Genomic DNA, 14,257 nt, shown 5'->3' on the forward strand with positions numbered 1-14,257 from the left:
CTGAGTCCTGGGACAGGAGATGAGGTAGGAGAGGTCTGCACACTGACATTCTAGGAATGTAGGGGAACCATGTTTGACGAGGCCATGTGGGGGGCTATCAGTATTACTGTGGCCTTGTCCTCTTTGATCTTGTGAAGCACTTGTGCCCTTCGAGAAAGTGCCTCCATCCTCCCGTTTTTTTCTTTGTGAGGAATTAGTTTGAGTAGAAACCCGTCCCTCTGTAGTTTTATTACTGCTCCTAGATGGATGAGGTGGGTTACCTCCTGATGCAGTAGATCTTCCTGAGAGGGGTCCCTGAAGAGGGACGGAGAGGGAGGATGGGGAGGGGGGGTTGGAAGTAAATGGGATGGAGTATCCAACTTTGATTATCTCCAGCATCCATCTGTCTGTAGTGATAGATTGCCAGACTGAGTAGTAGGGGGTTAAACAGTCTCCGAATGGCTGGGAGATGTAGGAGTTCTTGGTGCTGGGAGATGTGGGGGTCTCAGGGCCTCAACCAACATCTCAAACTTGCTGCCTGGTGGATGGTTGATGAGATGTGGTAGACTGATTTGACAGTTGTCATCTCCTTGGCGGCTGTTGTTTCCGGGTTTGTGGCTCAGATTGCCTGTGTCTGTGTGCATATGATGTGGAGACTCTTCCAGTCTTCGTCATACGGTGTGTTTCTGAGATATGATTGTCTGCCTTTTCCACTAACAGCATCCGCTACCAGGGAATTTGGTCTGGGATGTAAAAAAAGAAACTCTATTTCCATTGCAAGGACATAATATTTCCAGTCAGACCTCTTGCAGGTTGGAGCAATTGTTGCAGGGGTCTGCCAGATGTGTTTGACAGGTTCCATGATTGCATCATTCATGGGTAAAGTGATTTTAGATTATGCTGATGTTTGCAGGATGTCAACGAGCTTATGTTGTGTCTCCTGCACTTCCTCCAGTGAGATGTCAAGGGAATCTGCAACTTTCCTATAGAAATATTGGAAATGTCTAAAGTCATCCCCCACATTGTGAGCAGGGGGCATGATGGTGTTGTCTCGGGATGATGAAGAAAAATGAGTTGTTGGTTCAACATCCTGATCAGAGATTTATTTGGTCTCCCATCATCTCTTCAGGGGGCTCAGATGGCCCCAGTACCAATGGCACAGGTGACTGCTGTGTATACTCCCTGAGTGGGCTAGGAGGTTTGAGATGGTGTGGGGGATATGCCACCCATGGGCCCAATACTGCCACTGTGGAGGGAAGGGCATAAGTGCCATCCATTGGTGCCTGTACCACTGCTGTTCTTTGGACACTGTATAGTACCCTTTGTGTGGCAGGGCTGGTTTGATCATTTAGTGGGCGGGGGAAAAGTGGTGCAAGGGTATGTCTCTCCCTCGTCCCCATCCTCGTCATCGCTCAAAAAAGGGGGAGCAGATGGCGGTGGAGTGGTGGGGCAGCTCGGTACCGATGGTGGTGTGGTGATCTCAGTGCCGAGAATGGGAGAGTCAGGTGTCGAGGACACCATGAGGTTTCTGGGAAGGAAGAATTGTTGTGGTGCCGACAGCCTCGGTGCCGTTGATGTGATAATGGTGGGTACCAGCTGCTGTGGAGCTGTTGTCTATATGGGTGCACCTGTCAATTGTACTATGCTGACAGGAGGTGGCAGCATAGGCTGCAATTGTTTTGATGTGCCCAGTGCAGTGTCAGGATGGCTCCGCTGGTGCCAAGGCATGGGGTTTCTATTTCCCCTTGGTGCCTGCATTGGGGCAGTCTTTAGCTCTCATGCTACCCACAATACCAGAAGGTCCCGCTATCTTGGCAGGAGCCTGTTGGTACCAACAAGGTCTCTCAGTTTGGGGAACACCGACCGCGTACGCTTCTTAGCCACCTTTTTAGCTCGTGGTCTGTCACATGAGTCACAGACAAAGAAGAGCCCCTGTCAGAGGCTGCAGTCGGTGAACTGTGTCCCGGGGATGTTCATGCTTCTGGTTCAGACGCCGGCCAGAGAGACTTCTCAATGAGCAGCAGTTTAGCTTTCCTGATGTGGGCTGTCAGTTTGTGACAATGAAGGCACTTTTGAGGCACATGTGGCTCGCCTAAGCAGCAAACACACTGAGCGTGCCCGTCCAACACTGGGATTGATAGCCTACATGTGAGGCAACGTTTGAAGCCCAGAGAACCAGGCATGCCCCTGAGGGGAAATCCAGGAGTAACAGTTCAACGAAAACCTATTTCTAGTCGGGAAACAAGGTTTTTGGATTTTTGTTTTTTTAAAATAAACGGGGACAAGGAAATGAAAGGAGTTAACTGTATAACAAAACTAGAACTAACAAGGGTATACTATGCTAACTAAGCTCTGAGGTGCTGCTGAATGCTCCTACTCGTAGCCAAGGGCGACAGAGAAGGAACTGAGGGGGTGTTGGTGACACAGCACCAGTTAACCGCCTGAGGCGGCGCGAGACGGGGACTGTGCATGTGAGACCCAACCAGGCACTGCTACCACAAATCTCCAATGAAAAACACAGGGGCGCTCAATACCTAAAGTGGAGCACCCACAGGGACATCACTCAAAGGAGAATAGAAAGTTTTAACAGAATATATAAAAATTGGGCATTTTTATAGAAATAGACCCATTAAGGTGAAATAGCGTCAATGATAGATGCAAAGTATGGATTAGTTCTAAGAAATGGAATATAATGGCATCAGAACAAGACAAATGAAGGCAGCTTTCCAAATTCTGCAATCAAAATAAAAAGACAACATCTTGCAAGAAAGTAAAGGGATTTCAATTTGAATATTGGGAAATAAAGGTAAGTACAATAGATTGAAAGATGTGTGTCTTTCATTCTAATCAGTTAATTAATTTCCCCACCTGCAGCAGAACTGCCTCTGCCTTTTTTTTTTTTTGAAGTTGTGATTAAACTGTACAAAATTATTCCCTTCTTGTGGAAAAATATAGGCATTACTTCTGTAGGATTACAATGCTAAACAAGATGTCGTTTTTACAATACAATTCTGCAGCAAACTTTACAGAAATAAGCCCCTATCCTGCAATGATATCTGCAATGGCAGATCCTTCTGCCATAAAGCCCTACTGAAATCAAAGTATCAGAAATCAGTGGGGCTCTGCACAGGCACACAAGTCTCTTCACCCAGAGCTCCTTGCCACACTTGCATTTTACTGTGTGAGAACAGACAAAAGGGACCATAATAATTTGAATAAGAGGCTTCTTCTATCATCACATCCAGTAACAACAACAGGCCTCAACATAATTTCTGCAATAATGTTGAAAAGAATAATAAAACACTGACAGAATTTTTCTTATATTTTTATATTTAAACAACTCACTGAAGAATTATCTACAATAAATCACAAATGCACTCTAAGCTGTTTTAAGAGGGATCACAAATGTTTTAAGATTACTTTAAATCTTTTGTGCATGTAACAATGATTACAGTTCAAATTGAGCTTAAGTAAGAAATATTGTATTTCTTACTCATGTTCAGAAAGTATTGCCAGAGAGGCTTTCAATTCATTGTAGATTCAGACAAATTAATGCTGACGGTGAAAAGAATCAGAACTAAAAGTATCTTTATAGATTTCAAGCCTGAAATACCAAGTTGAGTTCACAGACATTAATTTAAGATTGCTGTAGATTTTCTCTAACTATAATAAATGACTAGAGGAAGAGATCAGCAGGTATAATCTCTGTGAGACTAATACACACCTGGGAATACAAAGATTTTCTTAAAGTTCTCTACTTTATTATCCTGAGCTTAAACACACACACACACACTACAGAATGGCCTTGAATATGTCGACTAGCAGTACCTACAAAAAAGAAAAGAATTTCAGCTCCCATAAGGAGAAACAAATAGCTATATTACACAATTATCCCCTCAATGGACTGTGTCAGATGCATCATCTCAAATGCATCTCTTATCATCTTAGATAAGATCAGTGTGTCTACTGAAAATGATGATTATGTTTCCAGAAGAAACCCATGATGTTAATACACTGTCCCCATATTAATGATATCTGTCCTACCAACTTTATTTTTTGTGTCTGGCAGTGCACTTAGCTATGTGTCAAACTAGTTACTTAGAACTAAAAATCATTTTTTAAAAAAAAGTTATAAAAACTATCACTTTTTCAAAGATTTATCACAGACACATTATAAAGCATGCCAGGCAATCAGATTTCTGGATTTACTCAAAATTCCATGCCCTACAATTTTGCATTTAGAGGATCTCACCTTGTACAGCTTGTTGTTCTTATACTGATCAGTTATGACTGCCTGAATGTTTATGTTAAGAATATATGGAAATGGATTACTCAGAATTTAACACAATATAAAACAAGACTTCATAAAATTTGCTGCTTATTGTAGAAATAAGTATAAAATCCCAGAATCCCAGTCCTCAAATTCTAAGAGACAATCAGGAAGTAAAATTATAAAGAAAGTCCCCAGCATTCAAAGAAACTTAGTATCTCTGAGACACCTACCGCACAGATAAAGTAACTTACATATCCCTCAGTTTGTGATATAGGATATTTCACAGTTTGCCTAGGACAGGATAAATCTTGCTCATTTTGAAGATGAATAGTTGGCTTTCCCTTAGCGTACCGATGGAGCTGAGCTACACTGATCTTTCATTTCAGTGGCTAAACCAAAAAAATCTCAGGGGGGAAAAATTGTTTCAGGACAACCCGAAACAGGATTTTTTTTGTTTTATTTTATTCATTTTGTTTCATTGTCAAGTGTTTTTTTACTCTCTCTCTCTCTCTCTCTCTCTCTCTCTCCTTTGTTTTAAATGCATAGGGGTAAACTTCTATACAAAATGTCATTTCAAAATGGAAAGTCAAACATTGTGTTTAGAAAACATCAATTTGGGAAGGGGGAGGAAGTGCAGGCCAACTAGTCACTGAACTAACCCTATTTCACGAGTAGTTTCAGTCTACCTGAAACTGCATTTTTTGGTGAATAAACTATTCATCCAAAAAAATTTATCCAGCTTTGTGTACCACATACATGTATGAGAACTACTACTTTTGGCACTTTAATAAATATATAAGTAGCCTGAATTATTGAAACTACAGTAAAAGGTCAAAAGGCACCGGTGATTACCAGATTAGTTATACATAATGCATGGCAATGTAGAAAATGTGCTTTGAAGCACACACAAAAAACAAAAGGAAAGAACTGGTCACTTACATTATTCATGTATTCAGCCAGAAGATCTTGGAGAGCTTGGCGGATGGCGTTGCACTCTGTGATTATTTGTTCTCGATGAAAGTCACGCGTGCAGGAAGAGTCAGCTAACAGTGCTGCCCCACTGATAATCCCTTCCAAACGTTTCTCTAGTGATGGCCTTATTTTTTCTTCATTCATTGTAAGTGGATCCAATATGATTAAACTCTAGAAAAAAATTAGAAAAAATGTCCATGATTTGGTCTTCTCTTGCCTGGCTAAGTGTAATATTCTATTTTCCAGTCTTCCCTCTTACCACTTCTTTGCCATTCAAGTATATCCAAAATAATGATGCTCAAGGCATCTTCCCTTTCCACCACTCTAACTATACCTACCTTGCCCTCAATATTTTCATTGACATCAAAATTCAAGATCTTCATCCTCACCTTTTGGATCATAAAATCACTCCCACTCCTACATTACTGCTATTGTTTCCTCCCCTCAAATAGCATTTCACCCTATTCTAGGTACTTATATGACCCCAATCCCTGTGATGTTTGAGCACATCACACACAATACTTAACGTTTTTATCTAAACCTCTGTGAGGTAAGGAAGTGCTAAAATCCCCATTTTACAAACAGGAAGCTGAGGCACAGAGAGACTAAGTGACTTGCCCAAGGCCACATCAGAAGTCTGTAGTGGAGCAGGGTAGTGAATCCAGCCTCTTGAGTCTCATGTCAAGCCCTAATCACTAGATCATCCTTCCTCTGGGAGTTTTGCCACTGACTTAAATGGAGCAGGATTTCACCCTTTGTCTACCTAACTCCTCTCTCCCTTCAATTCCTTCCCTGAAACACCTTTCAGTAAGGCCATAAGTCTTCCACTTCCTTCCCCTCCCCTTTCCTGAACTGTTCCTCCACATGATGTGTTTGTCTTGTCTACTTTAGATCGTAAACTCTCAAAAGCTAGAAATTGCCTGTGTACATTTATAGTACTATAAAACAATGCTATTAGTTAATACTTAGTATCCTTCTACAATACGTTTTGCCTGGGCACAAGATTTTATATTAGTGGATTTTTTTTTTCATTTCAAAGCCTGGGGATATTCAAAACCTCCCATGACTGAGCTCTCAGAGATCTGGGTCTCCTCTGAATATAAAAAAGAAGCCAGCAGAGCTTGCCCACAGCTGAAAGATGCCATCTTGGATCATGTGAATGGGTTCTGCTGATATTAGAACACAATACTAACTACTGACGTAATGTATCTGGATTTTAGTAATGCTTTTGACATAAGCAAAGTGGAAAATGTGTTCTAGATAAGCTGGATTCACAACTTGTTGAAAGACCATATTTAAAGAGTAGTTACCAATGGTTTGCTGTCAAAGGGGGGGAGGGGAGAAGAGTGCCTGGGGGGTCCTGAGGGGTTAGTCTGGGTTCAATACTATTCAATATTTTCATTAATGACTTGGAAAATTGAGTAGAGAGTATGATCATAAAATGTAGATAATACCAAGCAGGGAGGGTTTGCTAGCACTTTGGAAGACAGTATTAGAATTCAAAATGACTTTGACAAACTGGATATTTGATCTGAAATCACCAAGATGAAATCCAATAAAGACAAGAGCAAACTACTATTTTTAGGAAGGAAAAAAAGTCAAATGCACAACTACAAAATGTGGAATAAACGGCTAGGCAGTAGTATTGCTTAAAAGGATCTTGGGGTTTTAGTGGATCAGAAATTGAATGAGAATCAAAAAATATGATGCAGTTGCAAAAAAAGGTAATATCACTCTGAGGCATATTAATAGGAACATTGAATGCAAGACACAGGAGGTAGTCCTGCTCCACTCAGCCCTGGTGAGGCATCGGCTGGAGTACTATGTCCAGTTCTGGACACCACACTTTAGGAAAGATGTGGAGAAATTGGAGAGAGAGGCCAGAGGAGAGCAACAGAAATACATAACAGATTTAGAAAAACCTGATTTATGAGGAAAGGTTAAAAAACCTGGCACGTTTAGCCTGGAGAAAAGATAAGTCTTCAAATATGTTAAGGGCTGTTATAAAGAGGACTGTGATCAATTGTTCTCCATGTCCAATGAAGGTAAGACAAGAAGTAACGGGCAAGGCAGATTTAGGTTTGATACTATGAAAAGTTTTCTAACTATAAAGATAGTTAAGCACTGGAACGGGCTTCAAAGATTGATCGCAGAATCCCCTTCATTTGATATTTTTAAGAACAGGTTAGACAAACACCTATCAGGGATAGCCTAGTAGACTTGTTCTGCCTCGGTGCTAGGGGTCAACTAAAGGACCTCTCAAGGTCCATTCCAGCCCTACATTTCTGTGATTCTGTGGGGCCAAAAAAGCAGCATTGCCACTTCAAGAGGCTGAATGGGCAAGCTGCAAAATATTAGCCTGTATTATTATTCCTTATTTTTGTTCAACATTAGTCTTTTGGGGATGCTGGTAGCCTCTTACCATCTAAGGCTAAACTGAGTACCATGTTTAAAACAAAAGAACTGCTATAAAAAAACTAAAAAGAGTACAGTAGAAGCTGAAGCCAAAGTAAGTAAAATTGGTCTCCCTCCCAAATCAAGGAAATTAAGTCCAGACCCCTACTAAGAGCTTGAGCTCCTTAATCAAATTTGGTGTTTGAAAGGGGAAGTCATTACTTGTACTTATCCAACATGAGTAGTCCACTTTTTACAGACTTTTAAAGGTGGCCTATAAAAAGGGAAAGATAATTGGGCTTCTTTTGGTATTTAACAAAGTCATGGAAGATTGTCATTTTTTCTGCTTATGTTTTACATTAGAAATTCATGTCCTGTCTTGACTGGAGAATTCTAAGAGTGGAGAAATAGTGACACGGTGGCATCAGAAGATACAAGTGTGAACTACTGAGACGAGACAGGTGTTTAGTCAGTCATTTTAAAACTCATTAACACCTAACTTCAATAACTAATGAATGATTTAGAGAAAGAAAGTCTGATACCGATTCTCTTATTCATTGAAAACATAGGAATGCTGAGTTACTTTTAGAAAGCTAGGAGATCCTCTAGCAAAACCAGGGAAAACTAGATTTAATTTTCTAAATATTTATAAGTGGGGAGGAGAGCAAGAAAACAACATTAGGTCCTCTTTATGCAACTTTTAAAAGAGTACCAGTATAATATTTTTAAAAACTGTTTTGCAGATCTCCTTAAATACAAATGTATTTTTAAATACAAATGTATTTTTCATCTAAACTGGAATTCTGACCAGTCTAGGTCTTCCGCTTCTCACTGCACTAAAGTGACCATGGACCTGACATTTCCCACAGCACAGAAATAGTGTAATATTCCAAATATGCTTAAAGCACTAAAGCTCAAGCTCAAATATCATGCTCTAGTACGCTCAAGTTGCTCGAGAACTCTCATGGACTTGTGCCAATTCAGCTTTATCCTTACTATTCATTAGCAGATATGAAATTTACCGAGTATGACCCCTCTATAACCTCAATACATAAAACAACTTGTATAAAACAGGTAGTGCTTTCTGCAAGTCCTACCGGCTGCACTTTTCAGGGCCGTGGTATGTAGTTTATGTTCTGCTCGCCACCTGGAAATGAGAGCACATCACCCCAAGTCCTCAAATCCTCATTGGTGTCCTGTTCATTTCAAGGGTGCTAGGTAGTACAGATCAGGACCAGAGTAGGGTGTGTACACAGAGGCAGATCAAAGCTAACTGGCACTCTTGTATATTTGAGCAACAGAGGAGCTCTTTTCCTCACTTCTCCCTCCCATGATATCATCACAGAAGCTTCAAAAATTTCAGAGAACCATTATCCCCCAAACACAGATACACACACAGAGATCAAAATTCTGAATGTTGATTTTAATTTTTGGAAAGACTATCAATATTAGACTATCAATATTTGCAACAGTCAAGGTGAAGACCACATATTCAAAACTGTCAAAAAAGTGGTTACTGCTATTGTATAGTTTCTGAGAAGAGAGCCTAGAAAGTTACAACGTCTGAAGTTAGATTTAACAATTTGTTTCAGTAGGAGACAGGATACAATGATGAATGGTATGATTTCAGTAGGTTTTATATGCATCCAATAGAGGCTGTTCAGTTAACTTGGAAAGTGCCAACTATGTAACTTTAGTTGGTTTTTAAAATCAGTGTCCTTCTGTTTAAACATACATACATAATATGGTCAGAAACGCGCGTACACATATGTGGTAAGGAATAAGACGCATTATTCTATGATGAGGGAAAACCAATGTTGTGTATCCAATGGCCAAAAATATTCCTAATGAGCTAATTTTCTTCTCATATTTTAATCCTCACTGCAGCCCTTAATTATTTCCTAATTAAAAGAGAAAACAGAACTAAAGGTGCTTTCTTTCTTGAGGGCTAAATTTTTAAAAAATGTATTCATCCTTCCCTGAACTAGGAAAGGCTATTCCCAAAGCCTTAAAAAAAATCAGGTTTCACACCGAGAATCTGGCCTGGTTCAGTCTCAGCACATGAGGTTTAATTCATCTAGCGTCCACATCGAGTGTGCCTGTAGCTTTCAGCATTTAAATGGTCTGGATAACAATTCTAGTACGCTGTGCTCAACTTCACAGTCTGACCATCTTGGTTTGAGCTGATAAATTAACAGTTCTAATTCACAGACTTCAGCCTTATTAGCACATAAGGCTCCCACTCTTTCAGAACCACCTGATTTAACAAACTCAGGAAAGCTGTTTTTATATGTTTCAGAGTAACAGCCGTGTTAGTCTGTATTCGCAAAAAGAAAAGGAGGACTTGTGGCACCTTAGAGACTAACCAATTTATTTGAGCATGAGCTTTCGAAAAGCTTATGCTCACGAAAGCTTATGCTCAAATAAATTGGTTAGTCTCTAAGGTGCCACAAGTCCTCCTTTTCTTTTTGTTTTTGTATGGCCTTTCCACTGTCCTGACTGGACCAGACTCTACTTTCCTCACCAAGCCTCACCTGGTTTTTCAGAGTTAAATCAAGACAATTAGTTTCTACTTATCCTGGCTAATTGTTATGGCAATTTCAACTAATGACCAGGTATCAGTACTCCACACCTCTGGAACTCATTTAATTCCCAAAGAAAGTGAAAAGGAACTAGATCAGGAAAATGCTGCAACATAACCAGACAAAGGTGGGGGAAGAGAACAAAGTACTACATTTGTATCCATTTACTCACTCAGTCATACCTGCATGAACACAAGAGTTTTATAACCTACAGAAACTTCTTCAAGAGCAAAAAACCTCCCCTAACTTCACAAAAGCCCCAGACCACTCTAGCACACAGTCTGAATTGCCAGTCAGCATCTTTGCTGCAATCCAAAGTGGGAATGCAGCACAACACATTGGCAGTAGACCAAGACAGCAAAGTGGAATGCTAAAACCCATGAGGATTCTGATCTTGAAAATAACCTCTTTAAATCCCAGCTTTGGTCACAAAAATTTCAACTATGGAAAAGTACAGAGCCCTGCAAAAAAATTTCACAAGAACATACATCTTGGGGAACATGCAGAGGCTTGACACATCCATGGGAATGCCCAGTACCTCTGATCTACTCTCTGCATTTTCTCCCACGGCTTTTAACAATTTGCTGCTTGCTCTTGTGCCAAGCTCTCCCAACTCCAATGTAGTAGTGGAGGTTTACAGTTTGGAATATGTATAAAATATTAATGTTGTCAGCATTATTCTATGAAGGGAAATTCCTTCAGCTTTAGAAAGAAATTATACCATGAACAAGAGCATACATACAACATGGGAAATGACTGTTTAGGAAGGAGTACTGCAGAAAGGGATCTGGAGATCACAGTGGATGAAAACAAGCAAAATATGACTCAACAATGTAACACTGTGGCAAAAAAAAAAGGAAACATAATTCTTGGATGTATTAGCAGGAGTGGCATACACAAGACACGAGAAGGAATTCTTCCACTCTACTCCGCACTGATTAGGCCTCAACTGGAGTACCATGTCCAGTTCTGGGCACCATATTTCAGGAAAGTTGTGGACAAATTGGAGAAAGTCCAGAGGAGAACAACAAAAATTATTCAAGGTCTAGAAAACATGACCTGTGAGGGAAGTTCGAAAAGAATATGTTTGTTTAGTCAGGAGAAGAGAAGACTGAGGGTGGACATAATAACAATTTTCAAGTACATAAAAGGTTGTTACAAGGAAGAGGGAGAACAATTGTTATCCTTAATCTCTGGGGATAGGACAAGAAGCAATGGGCTTAAATTGCAGCAAGGGCTGTTAAGGTTGGACATCAGGAAAAACGTACTGTCAGGGTGGTTAAGCACTGGCATAAATTGCCTAGAGAAGTTGTGGAATCTCCATTATTGGAGATTTTTAAGAGCAGGTTAGACAAACACCTGACAGGGATGGTCTAGATAATGCTTAGTCCTGCCTTGAGGGCAGAGGACTGGACTAGAAGACCTCTCAAGGTCCCTTCCAGTCTTATGATTCTATGATTCACCAAAATCAGCTATATTTAATGCAGTGACAACAGTTAAGTATCATTCTACTTTTGAGAAAATCGAGGAAATGTACTATAACTAATTGAATTTATATGGTAAGAAGTGTCATGAGGGACCCTAGAATGCAGAGGAAACTAACCTTTCAGCAGTTACACTACAGACCGTGTGAATGAAAAATTTAAAAAGCGGAAGTGAGATCTGTGTTTTTCTGCATCACAGATGTTTAATCACTGCCTTATCTTACTCTGATTGCTTATGTAGGCATTGCCTACCACAGCATGAGAGAGAAAAGAAAAAACATATACTTTAATAACTAGCAGACTAATAAGGGTTTTGCAAATTGCATACACAATTAGTAAATAATGTTTAAGTATTTACTGATTTATTAACATATAGAGGTAATTCACTTATAACAAATAGTTGATTTCCAACTAATATATACTGAAACATTCAATTGTGAAATACAATTTTGCTAGGGCAACATTTGCACTACCATTTGAATAATTCAGAGAACCCTACCTTCATTAGTCTGGGAACCTTCCTTCCAGGTTGGGAAACACTGCTTTTGCCCCTCTTAGGAAGTGAGACTAGGAGAAGCCTACACCTCCCCTCTACAAGGGTTTGGCAGATTTGTGGAATCCAACACTCCTCTCTTATTTTCTAAGTGAGTTAAGTATTAGAGAAGTCAGGAAGCTGACTAGCCCTGGAACACAGTGACCTACAGTGAAAGTGAGAAAATGGTCTGGTGCCTTTAAATAACAAAGCTATTCTCCCTTCCCATGGTGGTATAGCTAGCAAATAGGAAGACCCCTGGCCTGCAAACTATTGATGAAGTGATCTACAGTAAGGGGGAGAGTAAGCAACCTTGAATGCAGGGGACTTTGTGTGGACAGTGAGAAGAAAAGGTTTAGTGGCTCCTTCAAGACAGCCAAACTACTTGTTGGGACCTTCTTTTGGTAGATGTCCAGTGCAGGTACTCATTCCACAGAAGATTTGGTTCCCTGATAAACCAGAATTGCAACCCCTAAGGAAGCATGATTGTGGCTCCCTATGTCAGGGAGATAAGTACCCCCATCCCAGCTCCCCTTATCCCTCAAACAAGGGGAGGGCAGTGGGACCCCAGCAACTGGCTGGAACTGGAAGGGGAGGGCTGAAGGCAGCCTTCCGAAATAGGTGGAAACAACTGAGGAACACCTAGACCTGCACTGTACAACTTGTTACCTAGTATTACCCAGCTGAGTTAATAAAGCTGCAGCCTAATTAAACCATATCCCTCGTGTCTTGTCTTTCTTACTGCATGGCTGGGACAATGGGGTGCCTTTAAATAACAAAGCTTTCCCCTCTTCCCATACAGATACAGAAAGCAAATAGGAAGACTTCTGGCCTGCAAACTATTAAGCTAGTTATTTGATGGGTGAAGCTCTGTTTGTATTATGTACTGTATTGCTTTTTTGGAGGGTGAACTTAATCTGCCTTTTTGTTATTTTAGATTCTCTCTAATATGAATAATTGCACTGGCACTTTATTTTTCTTTTCCACAATAGTGTCAAGTCTCCTGGACTATTCTCAGTGGATGCCCCAGATTCCTCAATACTGCATCTGCTCTTTACAATGGAATGGGCACATGGGGCTGAAATCGTGACTCGACTAAAATCAATGGAAAAACTCCCATTGACTTCATTGAGCCAGAATTTCACCCTGAGACTTCAGTCACGGCCTCCGATATTGTCTAGAAAATTTTGCAACAGAACTAAATCAAGAACTCTCCAACTAAATGTTGAACAGTCGAACTGTTCCAAATTTTGTAATAAATCATTAAGTCCTCTCAACAGATAGCTACCTTACTTGCCATGAAAACACTAAAGAACTTTAAGCAAGTGGAAACTCATAAACCTTTCTACTTCTTGCCAACCATCATGAACTGGGTCAAATCTGGGGGTTTGATTATGTCACATGTCAAATGGAAAATAGTATATATTGCAACTAGCAAAAGCTGTATGTTCATGTACATGGTGTGACAGGATCAGGCCAGATGGCTACAGGAGAGTGACAGAAGGCAGATATATTAGCCCCAGGTTAAGTAGGTCCCTTTTCCCTGGGTAAGGTAACAGGGAAGGTTCCAGAACAATCAAGAACTTTCTGGAAACAATTAAGGCAGACAGCCTGATCAGAACACCTGCAGCCAATCAAGAAGCTGCTAGAATCAATTAAGGCAGGCTAATCAGGACACCTGGGTTTTAAAAAGGAGCTCACTTCAGTTTGTGGTGCGTGCAAGGAGCTGGGAGCAAGCAGCTGAGAGTGAGAAGGCGTACTAGTGGAAGACTGAGAAGTACAAGCATTATCAGACATCAGGAGGAAGGTCCTGTGGAGAGAATAAAGAAGGTATTGGGAGGAGGCCCTGGGAAAGTAGCCCAGGAGTTGTAGCTGTCACACAGCTGTTACAGGAGCCACTGTAGACAGCTGCAATCCACAGGGCCCTGGGCTGGAACCCGGAGTAGAGGGCAGGCCTGGGTTCCCCCATCCCTCCATCCCCCACCTCCCTACTTGATACCGGAGGAGTTGACCTGGACTGTGGGTTCCACAGAGGGGAAGG

General features: G+C 40.8%; 1 protein-coding gene across 1 annotated transcript in view; it reads right to left on the reverse strand.

Moving 5' to 3' along the window:
* The window catches only part of CTNNA3 (catenin alpha 3), a 917,365-nt gene that overhangs the window by 695,610 nt on the left and 207,498 nt on the right, over positions 1–14,257 (reverse strand). The window contains exon 6 of the mRNA XM_073353443.1: positions 5,192–5,395. Within this exon, the coding sequence (XP_073209544.1) occupies positions 5,192–5,395 (204 nt within the window). The remainder of the gene's footprint in view (positions 1–5,191; positions 5,396–14,257) is intronic.

Source organism: Lepidochelys kempii, chromosome 7, assembly GCF_965140285.1.
Source record: "Lepidochelys kempii isolate rLepKem1 chromosome 7, rLepKem1.hap1, whole genome shotgun sequence".
NCBI classification, from domain to species: domain Eukaryota; kingdom Metazoa; phylum Chordata; order Testudines; family Cheloniidae; genus Lepidochelys; species Lepidochelys kempii.